The sequence below is a fragment of the Paramormyrops kingsleyae genome, chromosome 6 (assembly GCF_048594095.1).
Source record: "Paramormyrops kingsleyae isolate MSU_618 chromosome 6, PKINGS_0.4, whole genome shotgun sequence".
Taxonomy (NCBI): domain Eukaryota; kingdom Metazoa; phylum Chordata; class Actinopteri; order Osteoglossiformes; family Mormyridae; genus Paramormyrops; species Paramormyrops kingsleyae.
This window is the reverse complement of record NC_132802.1, coordinates 8,335,814-8,362,603: the sequence shown is the minus strand read 5'-3', so window position 1 is coordinate 8,362,603 and position 26,790 is coordinate 8,335,814. Positions and strand designations below refer to the sequence as shown.

Here is a 26,790-nt window from a genome sequence, read left to right as displayed (position 1 = left end):
GAACCAGTGACCTTCTGATCATAGGCGTGGTGCCCCTAATCTGCAGAGCTGTGCACGGTCCGCTTTGGCTCCCTTTAAAATAGAGTTAGTTTAGCATCTTTTATCTTTTATTCTTCGGCAGAGTCGAAGAGCGCACAGTATCGAGCTGAAGGGGGCTGTGGTCATTTTCGACGAGGCGCACAACGTGGTAAGTGATGGGCGTGTGTTCCACTGCCCCCACCCCCTCCCCCACGCTCGGCTTCCCCAGACAGGACGCCTGCTCCCATCCCGGGGGCCGTGTGACCTATAAAACACGTTGGCCTCATGTTTGCCGCATCACCCCAGCGTGCTGCTCCTGTCACATCAAAGCCTCACAGACCTCACTTTGCTGGTGGTCTTTTATTTTTTTTGTTTAGGTCTCAGGGTCAGTGTTGAATCTGTGTGACCCCCTCCCTGTTTTTTTTTTCTTCTTTTTTAAGCCTTTTTTGGCCAGCCCATCCCACTGGGCGTTTCCCTCCATCCTTTCATCACAAATGCACAAAGGCTTCCCGTGTCGCCAGTGTGTAATTTAGTATGGTTGAGGTTGGGGGCTCGAGCCCCCCCACCTCCCCCCGTACCAGCTGCCCCCCACCCTCAGTCACACAGCATGCATTCTGTTTAAAACACCTGGGACTTCAGCAATCATGGCCCTTTCCATTAGCTTCCTGTGTGTCTGCTGCCTCCTTCAGGGCTGGTGGGGGGAGGTGACTTTTATGACCGTCCACTTAAGCAGGGAGCAGCCTGGTCCACATCTCCGTCACATCACAGGCATTGATTTTTGGTGCCGTTGGGATTAGCCTGCATCCTGCATCGGAGTATCGACACACATGGGGGAAGAGGTCACATGGTCCCCCCCCCCCCCCCCCCTTAGGATGTATTCCACTTGCTTATTTAATGCATTATTGACGTATAGCTCTTTAGAAAGGTCTTTTCACCAGGTTGTAGATTGTGTGCTTTGTGTTTTTAGCGACTGTATGCTGCGCTTGTCCCTTACCTCTAGGCACTGTCCTCACAATGTTACTAAGCTGTCTAGGACTCTAGGATGCAAAGCTTTATGGCACTGAAATGGCAAGATGCATGACCCTTTATTTGCCTTTTGTACATCAGTACTTTTATTTGATCTATCCAGTCAGTAACATATGTCATCTAATGGGATTAGACAGCATAAACCACGACAGGTGCTCAAAAATATCACAGTAGACATATATCTAGGTACTGAAGTAGTATGTATGTATGGAATAAATATTAAATAAACTGAAGAAATGGCTGAAACAGAAGATATGGCAAAATAAATTGTAAATATATGAAAGAAATAGCTGAAGTAGGAATGTGACAAAGTGACGTGCAAAGCGTTTCTCTGTCCTGTGAAGCACACTGTGCATTTGTGAAGTAGAGTTATTGCTCTGTATCGCGTTGTCAAATTGCAAAGGGATAGAAATAGTACCTTAACCATTTGGTGGCACAGTACATCTCTGGCATTGCTTACCCTGGCGAGCCCCCTTACCTGCTCTGTAACTAGGAGAAGATGTGTGAAGAGTCCAGCTCCTTTGACCTCACCCCCTTCGACCTGGCGTCTGCCATCGAGACGGTCGACAAGGTCCTCGTGGAACAAGCGCGTGAGGTGGGGAGAGGAGACGTCACCGTGGACTTCAACGTGGAATCGCTGGACTCGGGTGTGAAAGCCACAGATGTTAAATCATTTTGTCCTGAAATGATCTCCCATTCTGAAATTCTAATCTCATCCTTTCTTCCAGAATTAAAACTGAACATAACTACAATAGCTAAAATAAAACGTAAGTGTTACGTATTTTTTCACATGAAATATTTCAGGCATATATGACAATACAATATTCTGTTCTATGTACAGTGAAACTGTGTTGTCTCAACCAGTGCTACATATAAAAAAATAAAATAATAGTCATATATTATTATAATCGCATATTTAACACAGCCAAACACATTCCTGGTGTTTGGCTCTATACTTCCATTGCAACAAATTAGAGAACAGAAAGTGCCAGATTTATTGGTGCCTTCAACAAGTAATAACAAATGCCGTCAAGGGCAACAAAACATAGCTGTCATGAATAACTGATTCCAGAATTGTGGTATAATTGATGTCTGTTTGCTTCAGCACTGAATTCATTTTATCGTACACTGCAAGTTTTGCAGTTTTTGCAATAAACAGTTTTTTCATAGCTTGTGAAAAATTTAGGCAACATTTTTGTGTTGGTGCATCACAAAAATAAATGCTGGACAGTACCCAGTGTCACGTTGGAATGTAACATTTGAAGTTTGACTGCCACTGGTGGTTTTCTCTAAATGTGCAGAAATACTCCTGGATCTGGAGGCTGTCATCGATTCCTTTGAGGTGACTTCCGAAAAGGGGATTACGAAACCGGGAAGGTGGGTTTGGCTCAAACATGCCTGGGCTGCCCATCTTGCCCCCTGGTGGTGGTTTTAAAAAATGTGGCAGCTGGCACTGTATGACCTACTGAAGGTTATGTATACATTACATTGCACCCACAATGTGATAAAACCCTGTTATTTTGACATTGTGGAGACCATTTTTTCGATCCCCACAAGAGGAAACTCAATTTTATACAAATCAAAAAACTAAAGATGTCTTGTATTTTGTTTGGTTACTTGTGGTTAAGGTTACAACTGGGTAGGGGTTAAGGTCGTCATTGTTGGGATTAGAGTTATACCCATAGAAATGAATAGACAGTCCCAGCAAAGATATGAACACAAACGTGCGCGTGTGTGCATGTGTGTGTGTGCGCGTGTGTGCATGTGTGTGTGTGCATGTGTGTGTGTGCATGTGTGTGTGTGCGCGTGTGTGCATGTGTGTGTGTGCGTGTGTGTGCGTGTGCGTGTCTGTGCGTGTCTGTGCGTGCGTGCGTGTCTGTGCGTGTGTGTGTGCGTGCATGCGTGTGTGTGTGCGTGCGTGTCTGTGCGTCTGCGCGTGTGTCTGCGCGTGTGTCTGCGCGTGTGTCTGCGCGTGTGTCTGTGCGTGTGTGTGCGCAGGCGCGCACCTTTTTTCAGCCGCTGCTTCAGTTGTGTCCTCGTTTACCCCTCTGTCTCGCCAGCTTCTCATGCTGTTAGGCAGATCGTTTCCTTATTTTTTATCACCGCCCCCCCGCCTCCTCTCCTGTGTGTCACGGCCTGAATGCAGAGGGGCCTCATTGATTTTGCAGTCGGCATGCATGGCTGTACATGTGAATCATGTGGGGGCCACGGGACAGATATTCTATCCATGTGCCCCGACTGATCAAATCCTCACCCCATATCAACCCCCAAACCCCCCCCCCCCCCCCCACCGAAATTCTCCACACAGCCCAGGTTCCCTTATATGGCCAAGTCCCGCTGGCTTACGGAGTTATAATCCTAAATGACTGCTGCAATTTTTTTTAAACAGTGATTCAGATTGCTGGGTATTAATTATTTAATTCATGACTGCAGCTTCATATACGAGCTGTTTCAGAAGGCTCAGCTGACATTCCACACCAAGGCGGACATTCTGGAGGCCATGGAGCAGATAATCGGCAACTTGGCAGGACGTGAGTGACTCTCTCTCTCTTTCTTTTTTCACTTTCTCTGTTGCATGCTGCTGCTTCCTTGAGGCACCTAATGATCCCTTTTACTCCCGTGTCTCTCACCCCCATTTAACCTCCAGAAGTGAATCGCATTTAACATGCCATGTTTAAAAAAATGTTGGCCTGGTTTCTCTCGCATGCCCGGAACAGTTGAAATGAAACTGCAATGGAATTTGAGTACGTTTATCTTAATAATCAAAACTGAGCCTGGGTGACGTCAAACAGATGTGCGTGCCTGTGTTTGCGTGTGTTTAAAGGTTATTGATGCTAACCAGTGCCTGTTAAGATAAACCATTTCTAGAAGTTAGAAAGTGCCTTGGAGAAACGTCATAGCAGTCAAAACCGGGAATGCAGGAAGGCTGAGCAGAAATGGAGGAAACAGGACTTGATATCCACTGTCACATCTATCAAGACGAATTTGTAACTTTGAAGTAGCCAAGGGTAGACCGTCGTATTTCTTTACAGCCATTAATGGAAATGCCAACCATAGGTGTACATTTGTATTAAGTTAACTAAGTATCAAACCAAATTATCCTCTGTAGTTTAGCTGCTCAAATAGTGTGATGAGTTCATGCTATTCTTCTGCCAAAATATTGAAAGTATTCGATTAGCCATAAATTCAACTCCGACAAACACGGATCATCTTGCGTCTGTAACACCAATTAGGGAAAATATGGCTACTGTGTCTGAGTCTGATGTTGACAGCAGCCCTTTTCTGCCTGAAAAACCTCTACTAGTACTCTTGATGTTTTACCTACAGGCTTTAAAAAAGTTTTCCGAGATGCGCGCTCTATCCCACGCCTGAGCTCCGGTCAGTACCGGGATCTCCCCCTTTCTTGTACTAAATTGGGCGCTGCGTGTGGGCAGGGGACGAGCTGGCCAGGCTCACCCCTCCCCCCAGGCAATGCGTTCTCCAATTCCCACTTCCGTCCAGGTAATTCTGCTTGCTCAATACCTTCCTGACCCTGCTAAACAAGATAAGGTCCTCTGTTTCCTAAAGGCAAGATAAGTGTCCCGCATACCGATCCTCCCCTTTCCTTGAGGACGAGATAAGCATCTCACCAGTGCAACATATGGAACCACTTATTCACCCCCTCAGGTAGAACCCCTTATTCTTTATAGCCGCCCCCCCGCCTCCTCTCCTGTGTGTCACGGCCTGAATTCAGAGGGGCCTCATTGATTTTGCAGTCGGCATGCATGGCTGTACATGTGAATCATGTGGGGGCCAGGCGTTACAAAATTTTTACGTTTATCAGTGTCCACACTAATGCATTTACAGAAAGATTAGTTGTCGGAGAGCGGTGAAATTTTTCTCCATTTCTGGGAAAAAGGATCCGTGGTAGTGCGGATGGACGGCTAAATCGCAATAACTACACAAACTAAACAGCATAACTAAACAAAACCGTCAGAGTGCTCAGGGGCCTTCAGTCTAACTAGACTGAAATCACACGTGGAATACCACAAGGGACCTATTTTAGATCCTTCCATTCTGTAGAATTCTATAAGTAAGCAAACATGCAGATGATTCTCAGATTTATTTGCCTCTTCTCCAAATGACCTAAGTCCTATTAATTCACTGTGCAAACATCTCTAACTCATTAACATGTGGAGCAGCAAAACTTCGTCAATGAAAGACGAAACTGAAATTGTACTATTTGGAAATAGAGAGAATACATATGCTGCAATTACCTTGGAGGTAGGAAATTGTAACCAGGCATGACGTCACACCCGAGTTAACCACATTCCAGTACAGCAAGTCAGAAAGCCATTTAGGAATACCAAGTACCGGTCACAAAAAGCAAGGTTTCTAGCTTAGCTAGGTAAGTTATTAGTTTAAATGACGTTTATCTTCCTTCACTTACATTAAGCCCATACTACTTTTAAATCTGACAAGTTATCCAGCTAAGCAAGAAATCCTGGTTTCTGAAATGGGCTAAGTTCTAGTCCGGTAGATTGTTAGCAATATCAGTTGATAACAGCACATTACGTGGTATTTTACGCATAAAAACACCTTAGCAACACGTCCACAGATAGCAGTTGGACAGTACTGTGTGTGGTTGATTTAATGAACCACAACTATGATGTAAGTGCTAAAATGTATAAAACTAAATTAAAAACATTTTTTTCTGTGCATTTGACTGATTTATGTACTGTACTGCACTATTAATTGAACTGAAATGCTACTGTAAGACCTTTTAATGTTCTTATTTTATTGTCTTTCTGATTTGCTTTTTACTTTATTTTAGTCTTATTGCATTTTATTTTGTCATTTTTATGTTGAGCACTTTGAATTGCCTAATGGATTGAAATGTGTTATACAAATAAACTTTGTGTGCGTGTGTGTGCGTGCCATTGTCTGTGTGCGGATAGGGATGTCGTTTAATGGGGTCTCTCACCACCTCCGCTCTTGCCTCATGGGCTGGTTGTGTAGGCTGGTTTCCTAGCTGGTGGAACTACTAACGGACTTATTTTGCCCACCTCTAAAAACCCGAGGGGGTCAGTGGGGTGATAAATGGTTAAACCTCCCTCTCCCCATACCCCTTTTCACACAGGCCCTGGAATATTCCTGAACACTTCTGGGCTACAGAAGCTGGTAGACATCATACAGGCAAGAGACCTAGTATTTGTACAGTTAATTTACATGTCAAACTAAACATTTTTTCATATTTTAGTTCTACAAATCAAATGTACTGCCACTTCTGCCAAGGTAAGCAAGCAAACAAACTAACCTTACATGTCTTTCATGTCTCAATAGTTGGTGTTCGCTGTGGACTCACTAGAGGGCAGTGCAGGGTTGGAAGAAAACACAAAACAATTCAAGGTTTGTGTTATGATGCCCGCCGCAGTGACCAGCTGACTCAGCAAAGCCTTGTGGTTTTTTTAAGCGTTTATTCCACTTAAAAATTTTGATGTGGTAATTCCAGTGTTTTTATACTTAATGGTCTGTTTTTATATATAAACCACTTCCAGGTTCATATCCATAAGGACACTAGCAGTCATAAAAGAAAAAATGCCGATATTTGGGCATCATCTTCCTCCAAAAAACAAGGTACAAGCAACGGGTGAATTAATCTTAGAAATGACTTTTGTGTGTGTGTGTATTTTATTTATCCTTTATTTTACCAGGTAAATTAGGAATAACAGTTTCAGTTTTGCTAATAGGGAGGTGTTGTGACCCACATCCTGTAATTTCAGTGCTTATACAGGTTACTTTTGTGTACTGTTGCTTCCTCCCACAGTCCAAAAACATGCTGGTTAGGTAAAGTGGTTTGTCATAATTTCTCATAGATTTTTAGTTTGCTTGCTCTGTGTTAATCGGCATCCTGTCTGCATTTTTTGCTTCTTGTGAAAGACTTCATTGGAATTGAGGTCACAGATAAGGAGTGGTTGTTTTTGGAGTACCGTAATGCTTTCACATGAATTAATAGCGTGATAGTTTATCTTCTCTAACAGCATGTCAGTGGGAATGGAAGTGAAGGTTACTGTGATGGCTGCAGGGTGGGCGTTTGTCTGCCAGCTTCTCTACCATCTGCACCTTCCTCACCCGCAGGGAACATCCTGAGCTATTGGTGTTTCTGCCCGGGCTTCGGCATGCAGGAGCTGGTGCACCAGGGAGTGAGGTGCATCATCTTGACCAGCGGCACCTTGGCGCCCCTCTCCTCCTTCACCTCTGAGATGCAGATGTGAGTTCCTAACCGGGATCCCGGCCACATTCCCACACTAGCCCTGGAAGCCCGGTGGGTGAGGACTGATGAACTGATTGTGAACGGGTTAAAGAAGTTAGTGTTTCGTAGCACCTGTCTCACCCACCGAGGCTTTCGAAGACCATTTTCTCCTGGCAGTACCATGCTATTCCTGTAGGTGGTGCCATGGCCAGTATCAGTGGTTTTGTTTACATCCAAATTATGAAAGAAAAAGTTGAACCACTTATGTAACATTAGGCAAGCGTGCCAGCAGAACCTGTGTCACCATTCAATACGCACAAAGCTGCTTCACACCAAACACAAACACAAACCAACAAGGCTTGACGTTTCAATGCCTGGAGTGTGCAATACATCAATAATTCCAGCAATTTAATAACTTAGGTATGGTGGTTCTCTATCCAGTTGGGCTTCATTGAGTCATCCTTAGCATAGTTTTTATGTGAAGGTTCTTAATTAGTTTGGTGCTCACATTTTCCTTTTGAACTCCCCTTAAAAACAGAGGACGTTGCCCATGTCCAGTCATGTCCAAATGACCAGCATTTAACTTCTTATAAACCCTGTCTGGGAAATCGTTTCCAAAGAATATTTCTGGAAATATTTATGAAGGAGCTTTAGGGAAGGTTCTATTCTTATGCTTTTTATGTATAGAGCAGAGAACAATGGTTGGCGCCTCAGTGGGTGGCACTGTGCCTCATACCTCCAGGGCTGATGGTTCCATTCGTGCCCCATGGCTTTGGGTGTGTTAGTGCCGGCTGCTGCCTGCAAAGTGCCGCTTTGGAGTCTCTGAAAGGCCCTGTGGTGTGTGGACCTGCAGTGATCTGCCATTTGGTCCCAGGTTGTACCTCTGCCCTCGACATCCTGAGCAAATCTCCAGTCTGGCTGTGAGCCTTTGCTGGATAAGCAGATATGAGAGTATGTGAGGATGGATTTTACAAAAAATAGCTTCAACTTTAAGGCTAAACCAAAAGGAAATGACCATTCGCCAAGCACAGGCAATTTAATAATGAATTAAAAACGTTACGGGCCATATAATAAAGTCTCAGAGGGTTCTGAGACGTCTTCAGATTAGAGTTGCCATCCGTCCTGTATTTTACAGGATCGTCCCATATATGCTTAGCCCCTATTTGAACCAAAATGGGACACGATTTGTCCTGTGTATTTGGATGATGGTTTTTTTTCCCCAGGACCTCCCCCCCATTACTGTGAAAAGCTGTGAATCCTTGACTCTGCCATAGAAATGCAAATTGATATTAGCTTCAATTTAAAGGTCAATTATCGAGATGTTCCAGGAAGTGAAGCTGAATTTGTAAATATCCAGTAGGGCTCTACATTCTGCAAAAACATCAGAACCCAGTTGAGACAGCCTTTGTAAACATGAGTGTGATAATGAACTGATGCTTATGGTCTATGTGTCCAGCCAGTTTCATCTACTTCACACGTTATAGTTACTGGCTTCTGTGACAAGTTATAGACTTTGCTCAAATGTTGGAATGCTTCCAACTTAAACCACTTTTAAAGCTTAATATTCTATGTACCCTTAACTAATCTGAGTAGTTCTGATATGCTTTTGTTTGTTTGCTGCCTTATGTATTAGTTTGTTTGCTAACTTGTTTGCTTGCATGTTGGCTTAATTATTTTTGTGTTTTCTGTTTGCTTGCTAACTTATCTGTTTGGCTGTTTATTTGCTTGCTAACTTATGGCTTTGTTTGCTATACAGTGTTTAAAATTTTTGTTCATTTGTTTGCTAGCTTATTAATTTCTTTCTATATTCACCCCCCCCAGCCGGTTTCAAGTGCGCCTGGAGAATCCTCACGTAATCCAGCAAGACCAGATCTTCGTGACTATAGTTGAGAAGGGGCCCGATAGTGTGCAGCTCAGTTCAGCTTTTGACAGGAGGTACGTGTTTGAGGTTGACTCATTGGGCGGTGTTGAAACAGGGAAGTGCTGGGACGTGCCGTGCTGTTACGCTGAGCAGTGCGAAACTCATTTCAAGATGTTTATTATTGCTTATTGCCCAAGTTAATACAAAACAAGAAACCCTGTTGACCTCAAGAAGCTATTTTTGGAGTAGGATTGTTAAAACATGATTAATAAAAATAGAAGAATACAAACTAAAACTGGTTAATTAATAGCTAAAGCAATTGATGGCATTGTTTTACATTTGCATATAGCTTCCAGAAACCTCTGGTTATGGATTCGCTTAGATTTGATTTATTGATCCAAAATTCAGGAAATACATAATCAGAAACTTTATTATCACTGTACAAGTACAGAGAGATTGGGTGCATTCCCTTTCAGTGCAAAGCGATTTTAGAAGGGAAAAAAAAGGACAGATGAAAAAACATTTAGTACAGAACAGACAAAGACAAGGACATAGAGCGCAAACAAACTGAAAGCAAATTGATCTTGTGGATGTGTAAATAAGTCGCTTATTAATATATTTCATTTTTCGCAGGTTTGACCCAGAAAACATGGCATCTCTTGGTAACACAGTTGGTAAATGTTTCATCATAGTAGAGTTTTTGGAGTGCAAGAAAACAGTAGTTTAACATCAGTACATTGACACGGGTACATTGCTGACTTGTCTGTCGGTTTGTTTTTAAGTGAACCTTGCACGTGTCATTCCCCATGGCTTGCTGGTGTTCTTCCCCTCCTACCCAGTGATGGATAAGACCATTGAGTTCTGGCGGGTAAAATACATTGTTGACGTAAAAATTAAGACAAATGTGGGTGCTTATCTTGAGTCTCATGACCATTTTGCCCTGATCTTAGGCCAATGGACACGCTGACAGAATCGAGAGCATTAAGCCGATGTTTGTGGAGCCCAAAGGCAAAGGAACGTTCACAGAGGTTGGCCTGACCCGGCTCTTTTCTTTCCGGATTCCAGTTTTTATGTTTTTCCATCTGCTGAATTAATAGGCCACCAACTTACTGTACTAGGTTTTTCTTTTATTTTTTTATTGAAAGTGAATATAGCTTTCTTTGTAAAAGTAGGGTTGAGTGTACAGTGTGTGTTTCTCCTTCCTTTTGCGTAGATTATCGATGGTTACTACGACAAAGTGAATGACACCAAATCGAAGGGAGGCAGCTTCTTTGCTGTTTGCAGGGGGAAGGTGAGCTTATCTTGGCTCTGGGGGTCCATATCAGGTTGGGAGCCAATCCACTGCTTAGTCCTCTGATCGGTTCGAGGCCCTGATTTGTGTTTCGGGTCATATTTTTGTCTTTCTTGGCGGTTGGATTTGGATACAGTAGAAATTTTGCAAGCCAAACTCCAGGAAGTGTTTCCCTTCCGCCAGGCCAGCGAGGGGCTTGACTTTGCAGACACCTTCGCCCGGGGGGTCATCATTACCGGCCTTCCATTCCCCCCAAGGATGGATCCCAGGGTGATTCTAAAGATGCAATATCTTGATGAAATGTGCAAAAAAGGGACTAAATGTATGAAGGTAAGGGTTAGGGGTGCCCCCACGCCCCAGAATGTTCTTCATCATCATCATCATCATCATCATCGTCATTGTCATTATTATTATTATTCAGGTACTTGTGTATCTTTAAAAACCTAGACATAAACTCAACACAATGGTCTTAAAATTAACATGTTTTTCACTGGTGTTTGTTAGGTGTGTTTTAGTGATGAATATGTTTACTCTATAAAAATACAAATAAATTCCTGGAATTAATCCTGATTCGTAGTTGTAACGTGGCTTCTGAAAATATATGGAGATGTGAAGTTGCAAATCTGTGACTTTAAAAACACAAGTGTGCAAAACTTTTTTTTGTAAACAAACTTAGCTGCACAGGTATACGAAACTAAAATACAAGAGCACAAATCTCTTCATGGATATAGAAAATCTATTTTGCACATCCATGGGATCGTCATGGTAATCACTCCATAATTATTAGGGGTCGATGCAGGATCCCAATTGCTGTTTTCTTAATGAAATTGTTTTATTTTTATTATTATTACTTTTATTTAACTTAACACAGTCACAGTTGATGTGATAAGTGTTTTATTTAATTTTAAACGGTAGTTAAATGTATTTGGGTCCAACCAACGTGTAATCAAGCATTCTGCCTGTATTGTTTCTGAAGCATCCGTGCCACAGTGTTATGATCCAGGGTTGCTTTGCTGGTGGCGGTTAGTTATCTCTCTCAGATCATAACATGGCAACTTTCCAGCAGCGTGGCTTTCACAGCAGACATGCCGTTCCCTCGTACAGCCAGAATTGGGCAAGAGCTGTCTGACAAAAAAGGAAAGTGAAGAACTATTTGGCATAATGACCCAGGCTGACTCTGCTCTTTGAATTTATACCATGGAATTATTATGGCATTACTGGACTGAAGAATCAAAAGGAAACAAGCCTCTCCCATCTGAATCTGGGAATCTGCTACACAGATACTCCCCACTTAACGACCTGCCTGTTTAATGAGCTCCTGGACTCATGACCAGCTCTCCTACCAGTCGGTATTTTACGCTGTATGAGAAATTAGGTCGTAAAAGCGACATCTCAGACATGGAAGCAGCAGAAAATTTTGTTGGCCAAATTGATTAAATCATTGAGATATGCAAATTAAAACAAATAATAAAAACGACTTCCTTTACATGTTGCATACGTTTACAGTATGCAAGTCTAAGTAATGTATATTACAGCTAATTTATTCTGTTCTGTTCATTACAGTGTACAGTACACTACTGTATAAACATTAATAAATATACTAAAAATGTTATAAATGGTGGAAAGATGACATTAAAACAATGTGTAAAGATAGTTGACATAAACTCACTACCAGTACAGTGTGCTTGAAATATCAGTAGGGGGCAGCTCCTTGCTTATTGACTAATTCGCTAAATGACCTGGTCGTAGAAAAGGAACTGGGTCGTCAGATGAGGAGTGTCTGTATCCGCACTCTCCTCCGCATTCTGAGTAAGCCAGCTGCTTCATTCCTGGCGCTCATACAATGTAACTTGGAAATTGACTAGCTATTTTTGTCCTTTGCTCAATCACTTCAAGACTAGCCCAGACTTACGGTAACAGAGTTAAGTGCATTATTCAAGCATCGTACCAAACATCAGAAGCTAAAAGAAGGGCTTCAAACTGTACATTTCCAGTAGAGGCTGCGTTGGACTTTCTCATTGTCTTAGGGAGACTATATATCCTCTCTTTCTTGCACTGCTTTTTTTGTGACATAAAAATGCCTGAAATGTCTGGTATTTCTCTCTGGCCCCGTTCACACCTGGCGTTAACATGCGTCCTGGGTGATCCGATCACAAGCGGACAGCGCTAAATACGCCCGTTCACACCTGGCGTTAACATGCGTCCTGGGTGATCCGATCACAAGCGGACAGCGCTAAATACGCCCGTTCACACCTGGCGTTAACATGCGTCCTGGGTGATCCGAACACAAGCGGACAGCGCTAAATACGCCCGTTCACACCTGCCGTTAACATGCGTCCTGGGTGATCCGATCACAAGCGGACAGCGCTAAATACGCCCGTTCACACCTGCCGTTAACATGCGTCCTGGGTGATCCGATCACAAGCGGACAGCGCTAAATACGCCCGTTCACACCTGGCGTTAACATGCGTCCTGGGTGATCCGATCACAAGCGGACAGCGCTAAATACGCCCGTTCACACCTGGCGTTAACATGCGTCCTGGGTGATCCGAACACAAGCGGACAGCGCTAAATACGCCCGTTCACACCTGCCGTTAACATGCGTCCTGGGTGATCCGATCACAAGCGGACAGCGCTAAATACGCCCGTTCACACCTGGCGTTAACATGCGTCCTGGGTGATCCGATCACAAGCGGACAGCGCTAAATACGCCCGTTCACACCTGGCGTTAACATGCGTCCTGGGTGATCCGATCACAAGCGGACAGCGCTAAATACGCCCGTTCACACCTGGCGTTAACATGCGTCCTGGGTGATCCGAACACAAGCGGACAGCGCTAAATACGCCCGTTCACACCTGCCGTTAACATGCGTCCTGGGTGATCCGATCACAAGCGGACAGCGCTAAATACGCCCGTTCACACCTGCCGTTAACATGCGTCCTGGGTGATCCGATCACAAGCGGACAGCGCTAAATACGCCCGTTCACACCTGCCGTTAACATGCGTCCTGGGTGATCCGATCACAAGCGGACAGCGCTAAATACGCCCGTTCACACCTGGCGTTAACATGCGTCCTGGGTGATCCGAACACAAGCGGACAGCGCTAAATACGCCCGTTCACACCTGCCGTTAACATGCGTCCTGGGTGATCCGATCACAAGCGGACAGCGCTAAATACGCCCGTTCACACCTGGCGTTAACATGCGTCCTGGGTGATCCGATCACAAGCGGACAGCGCTAAATACGCCCGTTCACACCTGGCGTTAACATGCGTCCTGGGTGATCCGAACACAAGCGGACAGCGCTAAATACGCCCGTTCACACCTGCCGTTAACATGCGTCCTGGGTGATCCGATCACAAGCGGACAGCGCTAAATACGCCCGTTCACACCTGCCGTTAACATGCGTCCTGGGTGATCCGATCACAAGCGGACAGCGCTAAATACGCCCGTTCACACCTGGCGTTAACATGCGTCCTGGGTGATCCGATCACAAGCGGACAGCGCTAAATACGCCCTTTCACACCTGGCGTTAACATGCGTCCTGGGTGATCCGATCACAAGCGGACAGCGCTAAATACGCCCGTTCACACCTGCCGTTAACATGCGTCCTGGGTGATCCGATCACAAGCGGACAGCGCTAAATACGCCCGTTCACACCTGCCGTTAACATGCGTCCTGGGTGATCCGATCACAAGCGGACAGCGCTAAATACGCCCGTTCACACCTGCCGTTAACATGCGTCCTGGGTGATCCGATCACAAGCGGACAGCGCTAAATACGCCCGTTCACACCTGGCGTTAACATGCGTCCTGGGTGATCCGAACACAAGCGGACAGCGCTAAATACGCCCGTTCACACCTGCCGTTAACATGCGTCCTGGGTGATCCGATCACAAGCGGACAGCGCTAAATACGCCCGTTCACACCTGGCGTTAACATGCGTCCTGGGTGATCCGATCACAAGCGGACAGCGCTAAATACGCCCGTTCACACCTGCCGTTAACATGCGTCCTGGGTGATCCGAACACAAGCGGACAGCGCTAAATACGCCCGTTCACACCTGCCGTTAACATGCGTCCTGGGTGATCCGATCACAAGCGGACAGCGCTAAATACGCCCGTTCACACCTGCCGTTAACATGCGTCCTGGGTGATCCGATCACAAGCGGACAGCGCTAAATACGCCCGTTCACACCTGCCGTTAACATGCGTCCTGGGTGATCCGATCACAAGCGGACAGCGCTAAATACGCCCGTTCACACCTGGCGTTAACATGCGTCCTGGGTGATCCGATCACAAGCGGACAGCGCTAAATACGCCCGTTCACACCTGGCGTTAACATGCGTTTCCGCATGTGTCTCAACTGCCTGCTTGTAATCGGATTTCACTTTCCCACAACTTATTTAAATAAGCACATAAATCACTTTCGTATTCAAAAGAAGGAGAAGAAGAAATCAAAAGCTATTGCCAGGGTAACCAGTCCGTCTTGGATGTTTCTAATGAACGCCATAATACTCAAAATGAAATAAACTAATAAATCAGTATTTTAAAAATCAATGTATCCTTTTAATTAAAAAAAATCCATAAAGGTTATTATATTTCTTAATATTAATTTTCTATGTATAGTCTCTCTAAATTGTGTTTCTTAACTTTATGATTTTCATTCGACATTCCTTATTATAAAATAGTTCACATAATGCAAATGTGACTTCTATATTAAATAGATTATAGATATTAAATAACGTTTAACTTTTCATGTTCTAGGTATGCATTTTTATACCACATCAACACAATACAAATGTACGTGTTAAAAAGGACTTTCAATCCTTAGGTTAATACCATTCTATTCAAGGACAAAAAGTTTGGTGTGTAATGCATTATGTTGGTTGCCATATGATAATATTTCAGCTTTTAATCATAATCAGTGCAGCTCAAAATTTGTGAAAATTTCAATGAAGAGGTTCATTGTTTTGTTTGATATGGTTGAAAGCTTGTTGTCAGGACTGGAATGGAACAGAATTTCTGACCAGGAGTTCAATCCCAGTATAAAACTATATAAACAATCACACTATTATTTTATGTTTCTATTAACATATATTGTCTAGGCTATTGAATGTGCATTCTAAATATAAGATCTGTGCAAATTTCAAAACATCTTTGGTCTCAGAAAAATATGTTTAAGGTTGAAAATCATAGCAAAGGTATGGATGGTGGAAGTAGCAGACTGACATTGTGTCTGTCTGTGTCTGTCTCAGACTCTTTGTGTGTCTGTCTGTGTCTGTCTCAGACTCAGACTACACACACACACACACACACACACACACACATGTAGGGTAAACATATCCTTATGGGGACCGCTCATTCATTTCAATGGGAAAAATGCTAATGCTAACAATGACAACCTTAACCCCTACCCTGCCCTAACCATAACCATAAGTAACCTAACAAAATACAAGAGTTTTTGCATTTGTAGTTTTTTCATAGCAGTCACCAATTTTTATAAAATAGTTTTCCCTTATGGGGACCAGGAAACCGGTCCCCATAAGGGAAAAAAAAACGGATATTTATCACGTTATGGGGACATTGTGTCCCCATAAGGATAGGTAAACCCGCACACACACACATGTTGCATAAAAGTATACATACAGTACCATTGGCCAGCAACAGTAATGGTTTTACGTTAAAATAAACCTCAAGATGGCTAAAGTCCTGTTTTGCTGCTCTGTGTGTGTATAGTACTTGTCAGGGCGGGAATGGTATCGGCAGCAGGCTTCCCGCGCTGTGAACCAGGCAATTGGCAGGGTCATACGGCACCGGGACGACTACGGCGCCATCTTCCTGTGTGACCACAGGTACTTCCACCGTCAGTAGTGAGCCACTGACTTGGGCTAAGTCACCATCTTATACTCGAACAGTAACAGAAAACTACAGAATAAATGACTGGTGAGAAAACAGTCCCAGCTGGCATCGTTTAGGTGCTTTCAGCCCATGCTTTACACATGCTTTTTCCCTGTCACAGCCTACTTTGTTTGTGAAGGTTTACCATATCGTCATTTGGCAATCTTAACAAGCATGCCATATATAAGCCATTTCGGTAAATGTTTTGCCGAGTGAAGCTTTAACAGAACTGTGATTTTTTTTTTGAGGTTCAAGAGCAGTGACGCAAGGGCCCAGCTGCCATCCTGGGTCCGGCCGTACGTCCGCATAAACGACACCTTTGGGAATGTTGTTCGTGACGTGGCTCAGTTCTTCAGGGTTGCTCAAAAGCTTGTAAGTAACCCTTATAAGTAATCAATTACCGTCACAGAGGAAATTACTGCTGTTTCTGTGGTGTTCAGTGGGCTGTATGAGGAAGAAGGAAACAATAACTGCTCTGAGTAGACACTGGGGGTTAGTAATAGCCACAACCCGTCTTTCCTATTAAGTTTTTATTTATTTTATTTACTCTGAGATTCTGAATTTCAAAATGTTCAATTGTAGTATGAACCACTAGAATAATATAGCAGTTATATATCATGCCAAGGGTGTTTCTAAGGCTGTTTAACCCCCCCCCCCCCCCCCAATAGATTGACTCTAATTAGTGTAAATGGTGTGTTCTTATTGATTTTCATTAAAATCAGACCCCCCCCCCCAGTCCCCCTTCCCATAAATCATATCATGCTCTATGAATGTATGAGAACAAGTTAAGTCCTGTGGCTGAAATATACCAAAATTGAAATAACTGACATACATTTTTAAGTAGAGTAATAATTTCAGTTCCTGAAACGACTGACATGTTTCAGTGAATATATTACTTTGATACTGGTTTTATATTGATTGAATTTATGTATTTTGTCTCATTTGATAAAGAGCTTAAAAGTTCAGAGCTTATGCCATGAGTTTATGTTGTATTCACATTATATATATTGGTGTTTAACAGAGGCCCCCCATACGGAAGAACCTTCCAGCGACTGGCCACGGGACAGTGTTCTCGGGGGCCCCCTCGGGCCCGATTCCGCCCTCCTCCCCAACTCATAGCACCAGCCTGCAGAAGGCCAAGGCGCTGGACTCTCATGTGCCCAGTCTCAAGAAGAGGCGCTTGAGTGAGTGCACACTTTTCCAGGGACAGGCACACTAGGGCGTCATCTAAAGCACCGATGCCGTCATTCTGCATGGGCGACCGGGACAGGTCTCTCTGTTCCCCCCAGAGGCTCCTTTGTTTCTTTTGGGTAGAGTCCAGGCTCCTGGGGTGAATGGATGATTTCGGGGAAAGTGTGATCATTCATGATTTAATCATTGCGTCAACAGTTTCATTATTTATGTATTATCTTTTATGTATTTTACGTATTTTTTCAGCATTCAGCCATGAATATTGAAAACTGATTTTGAGTACAGACTCCACATGCCCTCTTCTCCTTGTAGCTCACGATGAATTCAGGCTGCTCTTGTTCATCTGTGTTCATGTGGTCTGACAGATGAGGCTGCGACAGGGGAGGGGGCTGAGACAGGGGAGGGGACCGCCAGGCTCTGTGTCCAGTACGAGGCCCAGATGCAGGCCGGCAGGAGATGCCCAGTTGGTCTCTTGGATGCTCTGGATAATAGTGATATGAGGGCCGTAGGAGAGGAAGAGCACTTGTTCGGAGAGGAGAAGGTAAGAAAACTGGCTTCGGAACTTAGTCCCTGCACTGTAGAATGCATATGCATAATGCCATTTCTGAGAAATGGTGAGAGCTTTCAATTTATGGTTCGTCACTTGGGAAACAAAGGTATTTTATAGGGCTGCTTTGTTCTGCAGACTAGCAGACTTAATAGTCTTGTCATACCAATTTCTAGTTTAAAATGTATAACCTGTGGATTTTCCCAAAAAAGGAGAGATTCTTGTAATTCCCTGCTTGAACTGAGGCTTATCGCCTTCCTGTAAGTGCACGTGCTGCAGAAACCCAACAGGAAAGACATTAGAGGGGCTTATGTTCTTTCCCTTTGTCCAAAAAGGAACTGCTCTTTACCGTAAGCTGAGCATTACCGCTGCATTTCTGGCAAAGCGCAGCATGTAATCTGCATTTCCTCTATTACAAAACATCTTTCATTGAGTGTAAAACCAGTCAGGCAAATTGATTGAGTAGAGAGTGTATAGTGAACTTGTGCTTGAGGCAGTCTAAGTCTGTTCTGTGTTTTGTTTCTGTTGACTGACTTAGATGGTAATTGATGCGACACGTTCCCATTGCTAACAGCGACAGCTTTTGTCTGCCTCCGCTTTCCAAGGTGAGCCGCTTCTCCACGCTCTCCCTCCAGCATGACAAGCGACTCGATGATGAGTCACGAAGAGGGAAGCGGAAGATCAAAGTGGTGTACGAGCAGGTGGGAACTGTTTACAAAGCCACCGTCAGAGGGGAATTCTTTGCTGCATAAATATAAATATATCCTGACGTGAATGCAGGTGGCTCCCTTAGCAAAACTTTCCACCCTGTGATTTAACAAGCAGTATTTAGTCTACCTTGTATTGCACCATTAAATTGGAGTAAATGTGCACTTTAGACCAAATTGTGGCATTCCTCTTCAAAAACATGAGGTCATTCCAGTTACTTTCGAACTACCTCAGCAGCTCTTAACAGCTTGATCAGAGTAATGGATAAAGTTGTGACTCCTGCTAAACCAAGATATAAAAACACCAACCAAATATATTGTTTTATACCTCTGACCTAAAATCTCTACTTGACTATTCAGACCATCCAGTTTACATCTAGTGGTTTATTCAGGTATTTATGATATTTTCGATCTTACCTTGTCATCATACACACAGCTACGGTTCACAATATCATACTAAGAGCTGTTTGGCCCAGTGGGTAAGTTTTGAAAAGGTGCATTGATTTTACAGGGTTAATAATCCAACCCCGAAAAGCTGAAAAGGATTTTTCAGAAATTCTGGGTTGACAGTAAATTTTAATTATTTTTAATTATTAATTATTTTTTAAAGTCCGCCCTCGTGGAATTCCTCAACTTCATTTCCTTCTCATTCTTTTTCTTCCTTTTTATCTTTAGTTATTTTCTCTCTTTGCCTGTCTCATAATGTTTCCGTCTTTCGGTGTGGTTGCCTGTCTCATAATGTTTCCGTCTGTAAGTTATGACATTTACCTCAACATTTTTTTGGTTCAGTGAAATTTCAAGTCATCCCTTGTTTGCTGTAGTCACAAAGAAATAATTTCTCATTCTCATACTGTTATTCAACAGCCACAGCAAAACAACCCATATCTACAATGAGTCATAGGGTTATTCAGCACTTTTGTTTTCTTAGGTTTTTATCATTACATATTTTGTCAACCATACGTGGTGGATTATTATTTCTGTTATATTAAGAGCATGCCATTCACATTATTTGTATCTTCGGGTTCATTTTTGGTCTATGGGCATGTGGATAAAGTGTTACCAGGTTTGTATGATGATAGAATCTGTGAGTTTTACTGATGAATGTGATCAATTCTAGGAATTTTGATTAATTACATTTTTAAAAGGAAACCCTTTTCCTCACATTTTGTGAGAATGCATTATGTAAAATGTCAAGGCCTGGGAATGGATAAGCCATAATAGAAGATTCTTAGATGGATGAATGTATTATGTGATCCATAAAAAATTCTGAATGGGCAGTCCCAAAGGACAAAGCATCCTTGGGTCGTTCATGCGTCATGTATAATTTGGAGGGTATTGTGGTTTGATTATATTTTAATCTCCTTTTGTATTTGTTTTCAAGGAAACAGCTCCACATATGACTACGTCCTGTGAAAGCAGGGCTGACAAAGCACGAGCCTTTTTGGGGGTTATAAAGGACACTTTGAGTCAGCTGAATTTCCAGAAAGTTATGGAAGCTCTTCAGCAGTACAAGAAGACTGACGATTTGCAGGCATTACTGACTGACATCGTGGATGTTTTTGCCAAAGACTCAAACACGCATAACTTGCTCAGAGGTATGGATAATGATGATTCAGACTTACAGTTCAGTGTGGTTAGCATCGTGCCAGAATAACGTAACCACTCTATTGTAAAATGACTACTTCGGTTATATGATACTGTGGTTTGTTTCTGCTCAGATTTCTACCAGTTCGTCCGGCCTCACCATAAAAAGGAGTTTGATGCGGCATGTCTGAAGCTGACAGGCACTGGTTGTGGATACAAACCTGAGCACTCTCTGGCCAAGGAGGAAAGAGACAAGTTAATGTCTCGATCAGGTGATTGTTTTTCTTTAGGCGGTATGTTTTGTACTGATTTAGTGTGTTATGCGGAAGCTGTCATCGTTTAAGGTTAAACAGTGACTTGTTTGAATTACTTTTTCCCCTCCTTTTTTGCTTTTGGTCCTTTAAAGCTGTGGTAACTGAGCTGGATGTTCGTGCCACTTGCTCCACTGATCCCAGCTCAGCTTGTGACCAACTGAATGCTGTCAGCCAGCTTAACAGAGGAGGATCCCATCTAACCACAAGGGGTCTGAGCAAAGGTGGGCACAGTACCAGCAATGAGGGGAAATTCCAAATGTGAGGAAAAATACAATAAAAAATCTTCCTGCAAGAATAATTGTGATATTTCTCAGAACTGATGCCCTAAAAACATATGCTATTGCACTTTGACTTGTTTTTCACTCTGGGTTTTTGGTTCTGTCCCAGTAAACAACCTAGAAGGTCAACCTGGATGTGCAGAACAGGCTCCATGTCAGTCTTCCCAGAAGAGAAGCTTCTATTCTGCCTTCCTGTCTGATGTGAAAAAGGCCATTGGAGTCGAAAAATCCAATCAGTTGTTTTCGGCACTGCAGAATTATAAAAACACAGACAACTATGAAAATATGGTTTCCACAGTAGTGAGTCTATTAACTGAGAAAAGTGAAGACTTTCGTTTTATTAAAAGTAAGTTGTAAATAATATACTATATTTCATACCCTACTATGGCGGCCAACCCAATATTATTGGGTCATAATTGACATACTAAAATCAACTCGCCCTTCATTTTGCAGCTTTCGCCATGTTTGTCCGGCCCCATCACAAACGGCAGTTCCTGGAGCTGTTTAAAGATCTGGCAGGTACTACGATACCCGAAGATGTCAAGGCAGATCCTGCCATTACTGTCGAAGGTAAAATAAAATGTAGACCTTGTTTATCCTTTGACCCCAGCGTCAAACTGCAAATGTTCCATACTAGTATGAAGTTACTTTAAAGTGATTCAGTGTGCTCTGGGTTCAAGAGGAACAGGATGATTTCAGTTACATTTTTTGTTTGTGCATTTTTGGCTATTGTGCCTCTAACAAAACGTTTATTCCGTGTTCACAGCTGCTAATCCAACTCAAGTGAGAGCACAGAGCAAGATATCCTCCTTCTTCTCATGCAGTCAGAGAAAGTAGGCTACCAGACCATTTTTGCACAATCACTACTTCAGATGCAGTACCTTCCAGTTGGATGACACTGGCTTCCTCTTCACACATGGTGTCGATAATGTACTGGTTCTGAAATCATCTTTTTTCAAAATAGACTGCTGTGGCAAGACCCATCAAACCATAATTATACAGAGTCCGTATTATACGTCTGGGACTCCAGAGAAGGTCATTGTGCATTCAGAAGCCAAGTGCCTTTTTACATTTTTTGGTTCTTCATTTTGTTGGTGATTCGACATGGATTTTCTCACAGAGTAATTTATTTTACATGCTGCTATTCAGACAATGTAAAGGATTCATAAAGGAGAGTATGAACATGCCAGGTTTTATTTTTTATTTTTTTAATCAAGCTTTGAAAATGTAAAAATAAAGAATGCCTGTTATAATATTCATGTTTTGTGTATTATTTGGAGACCTAACAGAAGATATGCAAAGAGCTAAATACATTCATAGTAGTGTACTGCAGGATGTAAGCTAATTAATGCAGTCCATCAGTCCTCTAACCACTTAACCTGGTCAGGATTGTAAAGGAACCTGGAGTCTAGGGCACAAGGCTGCGGTACACCATGGACCGCAGATATTTTGGATATCTGAAATTAAAATTAACTAGTAACAATTGGATTGTAGATATCTGAATTAGGAAAAATAGGAATTTGTCCTAGTAATAATTCCATTTCAGATATCGAAATTGTTCATTTTGGATATCTGACATGTAAATGTAGATATTTGAAGTAGAAAGCTCAGCAGACATGATTTGCAAAAATCACATTTGTCCTAAGCAGAATAACGTTGTGGATATCTGAAATGCTCTTCTTGACTAGGGTTGCTGTATTTGGCGAGATAAAACAGAGGACGTCCACTATGAATATTAATGAGTTTTTTCTAACCACGTAGTAAAACGAAAATTCGTGTGCGGGGAAACCCGGACGTATGGTAACCTTACACTTAACTTTCGTTTTACAATCTACACACGACCGACACGATATTCATGTATACAAATCCTTTTCAAAAAAAAGTTACAAAACACTAAGCTAAAGTTCAACCTAAAGCAAACGACGCGATCCACTTTTCAAACTAAAAGAAAGCGTCACAGTGCCAGTGGTTTCCGGAAGCTGACATCACTGGTAACCAGCGTTACAGTTTTGAAGTAAACGTGTGTACGAGCCTGTCAAACGCTTTCCCATGATACTGAACGGCTGCCGCATATTGAAACTTGGTCCCTTTTCTTTTCATTGATACTCCAGTGAAACTTGCAGCGCAAAACCCGGACCCGCTGACTTTTTAATAACCGCCCACACGGCCGGACAGGGACCCAAAAAGAAGACTTTGTTCGGGGAAAACCGGACATATGGTGACCCTATCTTAAATAGAATTTTGACTAGAAAAAAATAAAGTTTTAGATATCTTCAAATACAATATTTCTAATAGTAAGAATGTCATTTTAGATTTTAATTCCCATTATCAAAAGTGAGAATACAATTTTGACTAGGGTAAACTGTATTATGTATATCTGAAATGTAATTACAGATATGAGTGTGACTTGATTAAATGTTAAAACGGCCTGCCGTAGTCTGCCCTAGATGTGTAACGAAAAATCTATTCGAAAGCATGTCCAAGTATGTACGATACGGTTGTATTGATTTAAAACCTCTAATACGCCTCAAATAGGGGGTGGAGGTTCGGTACGTGTGACTCATAGCAGATGGATATAAAGCGCATGCAGTTAGTGCACAGAACCGTATACAAGCGCTAAGCAGCAATAGTAACATAATGGTCACGGTAAGTGGAATTTTATGTAATTTAAAACTAGTAAATTTACGGTCTTCTTGACTTATTTATTCATTTACGATTGTATTTTTTGTTTATTCGCCGAGTAATCTGTAATTTTTACAAGGAAACTGTTTATCCAGTTAAACTGCGCGCTTCACTCATTAACATAACATTTTTGTTTTTCTTTTTCCCAGTTAATAGTGGTGTTCTATCTTCTGTCGTCGTTTCTGACAAGCGGCGTTAGTACCCAGGCTGCACACTTTTACAAGTGGAAGGATGACGTGACGGGAGAGCCCGTTACGTGCGAGCGGTGTCCCCCTGGGATGTACGTAGTGAAGCACTGCGGCCGCTCTACGAGAACTCAGTGCGCGGCGTGTCCCGATATGCACTACACGGAGTACTGGAACTACGTGGAGCGCTGTCTCTACTGCAGCGTCTTCTGTACGGCGGAGCAGTACGAGAAAGTTAAATGTAGCCCAAATCAAAACAGAGTGTGTGAATGCAAAGATGGATTTCACTCGAATAGTGGATTTTGTGAGAGGCACCGTGTTTGTCCTGCTGGAGAAGGTGTAATAGCAAATGGTAAGTCATAAAAAGATTCTACAGATTTCGCTTCCAGTGTTTCATTTGCTTGTTTGTTTGAAAAGGTGAAATCGGGACAGTTTGTGTCATTTTGGATAAAAAAAAAATGTTTTAATTTCTACTCCGTTATAAGACACAATGTAATATCGAAAAACAAATATTGTTGTTTGCTAACATTTCCATTCCTTTGGGGAAGGCACTGTGCAAATGGACGTGAAGTGTGCACCATGCTCAGAGGGCACCTTCTCCTCAAAGCCCTCCAGCACAGAGAGCTGTCAGATGCACTCTAAGTGCAAATCAGGGGAGACAGCTATTCCAGGAAACTCCAAGCATGACACTTTCTGTACTACCTGTAATATTTCCATGAATGGCACTGTCCAAGGTGAGACTCCTAACTACAAAACAAGACTCCTAACATATAAGTAAAAATGCTGTGTTGCAAATAGAGTTCTGACAGCTAATCTGTTCTTCTCCAGACAGGGCAGTTTGCGACAAAGCTGTCATTGACTACCTGAGCCTGCAGAGTCTCTCTGCAAAGAAGCTCCTTAAATTGAAGAAGGATGCTAGGAAAATCTTGGATGAAAGCACAAGCAACATGTCTTTGACAGAGCTACTCGTCTTAATTCAGAAAAAATACCATGACCATATATTTGTAAATATCGTGCGGGAACTTCTGAAAAAAGCAAACCTTCACACTTTGGAACACAAAGTTAGGAGATGGTTTTCAGATGAGACTAACAGGGAATGGCGTGAATGGATGCATAGACTTTACATTGACTAGACTTCTGTTTCCAGTCAGTGCTTCTCCAGAACAAATTAATTTCAAACATTTAATAATATTATCACCCCAGTTATGGGGTGATAGTCATTCCATACCTCTGTGGTTGTGTATTTGAATATGGTTCTACAATTGTGTGTGTGGAGTTAGCAGAATGGACATGTTTACATTGTGTGAAATTGTCAGCATAACTGCACATTAATTTTAATTGAAGAGCAAATTTCCAAAAGTCCCTTAGTTTTACTTGTTTATGAGATGAGACCATCAATGACCTGAAGTCAGGATTTCTAATATGTTATGGTTAAGTCCACAGAAGTTCTCAAACAGGTATCCCATAGACTGAGTGAGTTGTGGAAATTTGCTTTTGAATTAGAATCTATCAGTAGTGTCACTGTCATTTAACCAGATGTAATATTTTCTTGTGAGACATTTCTTCCGAGCTTAATTTATTCATCTTGTTATATTTTTATCAAAATATTTTTATATATTTGTACAAAAATATTGAACATACCTTCTGATACATTGTCACATGAAGACAAAGTTTGATAAAAATTCACCTCTGTATTTGAATACTGTTGATTTTTTTCAGATAATATAAAATGAACAGCATGAAAATCTTGTCTAATAAGCCTTATTTCCATCTGATTTATAAACACCACATGTTAATGGAACTGTACCATATAAAAACATATAGGTACACATTCAGATACAAGCAACCACAATAATGAGAGGAAATGGGGGAAAAGTGCCTAAAAGAGAAAAGTCCATTGGGGTTATCACTAGATTCCATAACCTCACTGGCTAATAATGGTAAATAAGCCCCAAATCTGAATACAGAGCCCCAAGGTGTTCATGCGAATTACACACTAATACCCATTCTGCCATTTTGTTCATCCTTATCAGCTTAGAATGGTGCTACAGATAGGAGGCTTAATTGCTAGCACTGTAACAACTGTATACCTGCACCAAACCGCAACAGTGACTCTTTTCTGGGGGGTTTGGAACCATCTTCAACCTCTGCAGTGAAGTTTGCCTGTTCCCTCTGTGTTTCCATGTTTTCTTCCCAGAGTGAAAGTTGAGTAAATATTGGCCTGATTTGTATTTTTTAATAATAACTGACATTTGCTTTATAATTATGTTATACTCTAGGAACATTTCATCAATGTGCAAAAATCAAACAACAACTGGGATTTGCAGTTTCATAACAACATCAATGCATACTGCACAGCAGTCCTTAAAAGCTAAGAATCTCCCAGGTTGGGGCTATGCAGTCTTAAAGTTGTATGTTTTGGTCTTTCGTATGTTTATTGTTTTGTTTTATTATATGTATTGAATATTCTGCATTTAGGTAATCCTTGCTCTGATGATGTTGCTGTTGAAATGATCAGCTGAAGCAGTAATTCTATATTTACCTGTATTTAGTGGATACTTTTCCACAAAGGAACTGTTGATTATTAAAGTCTCTTAGCACTGCTGCTCTTAGCCATTTGCAATGTAAGAGGAAAAATGTATTCAATTAGTTACTAATCAAAACATAGGTGACTACAAATGGGTTACATCGAAATATATTCTTTTCAGTAAAAAGTTTATATATGGAAATCCAGAGAGGAGATGCATCATAATTATTTTTTCTTCCTATTATCTCAAGATCACAACTTATTTTTCTTGTGCCCTCAAGATAAGGAGTCAATTTTTGTATGATCTTGAGACTCTCGCTACAGGATCTGAGTGAACTGTTGATGTGATTTTCGCTTGCGCAAGCATTAAAAGCCAAATTCAAAAGCAACTAAAAACTAAAAGCAAGCCAAATACAAAAAAAGTAATATTCATCCAGTTCTTGTGAGG

The 26,790-nt window shown here is 42.1% G+C and overlaps 2 protein-coding genes across 6 annotated transcripts in view; both read left to right on the top strand.

The window, feature by feature from the left end:
• rtel1 (regulator of telomere elongation helicase 1) overlaps positions 1-22,203 on the top strand; it is a 32,209-nt gene extending 10,006 nt beyond the window's left edge. For 4 of the 5 annotated variants that reach the window (XM_023835199.2, XM_023835196.2, XM_023835195.2 and 1 more), the window contains 26 exons: positions 122-187; positions 1,538-1,691; positions 1,773-1,811; positions 2,346-2,421; positions 3,478-3,575; positions 6,164-6,219; positions 6,367-6,432; positions 6,582-6,660; positions 7,162-7,294; positions 9,098-9,211; positions 9,771-9,811; positions 9,920-10,005; positions 10,088-10,165; positions 10,351-10,428; positions 10,612-10,758; positions 16,166-16,281; positions 16,576-16,699; positions 17,349-17,511; positions 17,884-18,059; positions 18,671-18,766; positions 20,154-20,367; positions 20,491-20,628; positions 20,763-20,891; positions 21,058-21,294; positions 21,402-21,518; positions 21,715-22,203. In XM_023835199.2, coding sequence (XP_023690967.2) covers positions 122-187; positions 1,538-1,691; positions 1,773-1,811; positions 2,346-2,421; positions 3,478-3,575; positions 6,164-6,219; positions 6,367-6,432; positions 6,582-6,660; positions 7,162-7,294; positions 9,098-9,211; positions 9,771-9,811; positions 9,920-10,005; positions 10,088-10,165; positions 10,351-10,428; positions 10,612-10,758; positions 16,166-16,281; positions 16,576-16,699; positions 17,349-17,511; positions 17,884-18,059; positions 18,671-18,766; positions 20,154-20,367; positions 20,491-20,628; positions 20,763-20,891; positions 21,058-21,294; positions 21,402-21,518; positions 21,715-21,785 — 2,892 coding nt within the window. In that variant the 3' untranslated portion in view covers positions 21,786-22,203. Of the gene's footprint in view, positions 1-121; positions 188-1,537; positions 1,692-1,772; positions 1,812-2,345; positions 2,422-3,477; positions 3,576-6,163; positions 6,220-6,366; positions 6,433-6,581; positions 6,661-7,161; positions 7,295-9,097; positions 9,212-9,770; positions 9,812-9,919; positions 10,006-10,087; positions 10,166-10,350; positions 10,429-10,611; positions 10,759-16,165; positions 16,282-16,575; positions 16,700-17,348; positions 17,512-17,883; positions 18,060-18,670; positions 18,767-20,153; positions 20,368-20,490; positions 20,629-20,762; positions 20,929-21,057; positions 21,295-21,401; positions 21,519-21,714 lie in introns of those variants that run through there. The other variant, XM_023835198.2, reaches the window with a different exon arrangement.
• Positions 22,204-22,983: 780 nt separating this feature from the next.
• LOC111855852 (tumor necrosis factor receptor superfamily member 6B) lies at positions 22,984-25,507 on the top strand. The gene is made up of 5 exons (XM_023835327.2): positions 22,984-23,166; positions 23,484-23,594; positions 23,780-24,167; positions 24,364-24,549; positions 24,644-25,507. Exons 2-5 carry the CDS (start codon positions 23,586-23,588, stop codon positions 24,946-24,948), a joined length of 888 nt encoding a protein of 295 aa, XP_023691095.1. The 5' UTR covers positions 22,984-23,166; positions 23,484-23,585; the 3' UTR covers positions 24,949-25,507.
• Positions 25,508-26,790: the final 1,283 nt, after the last annotated feature.

Bases quoted from the DNA above. Each gene is read 5' to 3' on its own strand.
- LOC111855852 (XM_023835327.2), top strand. The intron at 24,168-24,363 runs GTAAGTCATAAA...CCTTTGGGGAAG, and splicing joins AGAAGGTGTAATAGCAAATG to GCACTGTGCAAATGGACGTG. The intron at 24,550-24,643 runs GTGAGACTCCTA...GTTCTTCTCCAG, and splicing joins CATGAATGGCACTGTCCAAG to ACAGGGCAGTTTGCGACAAA.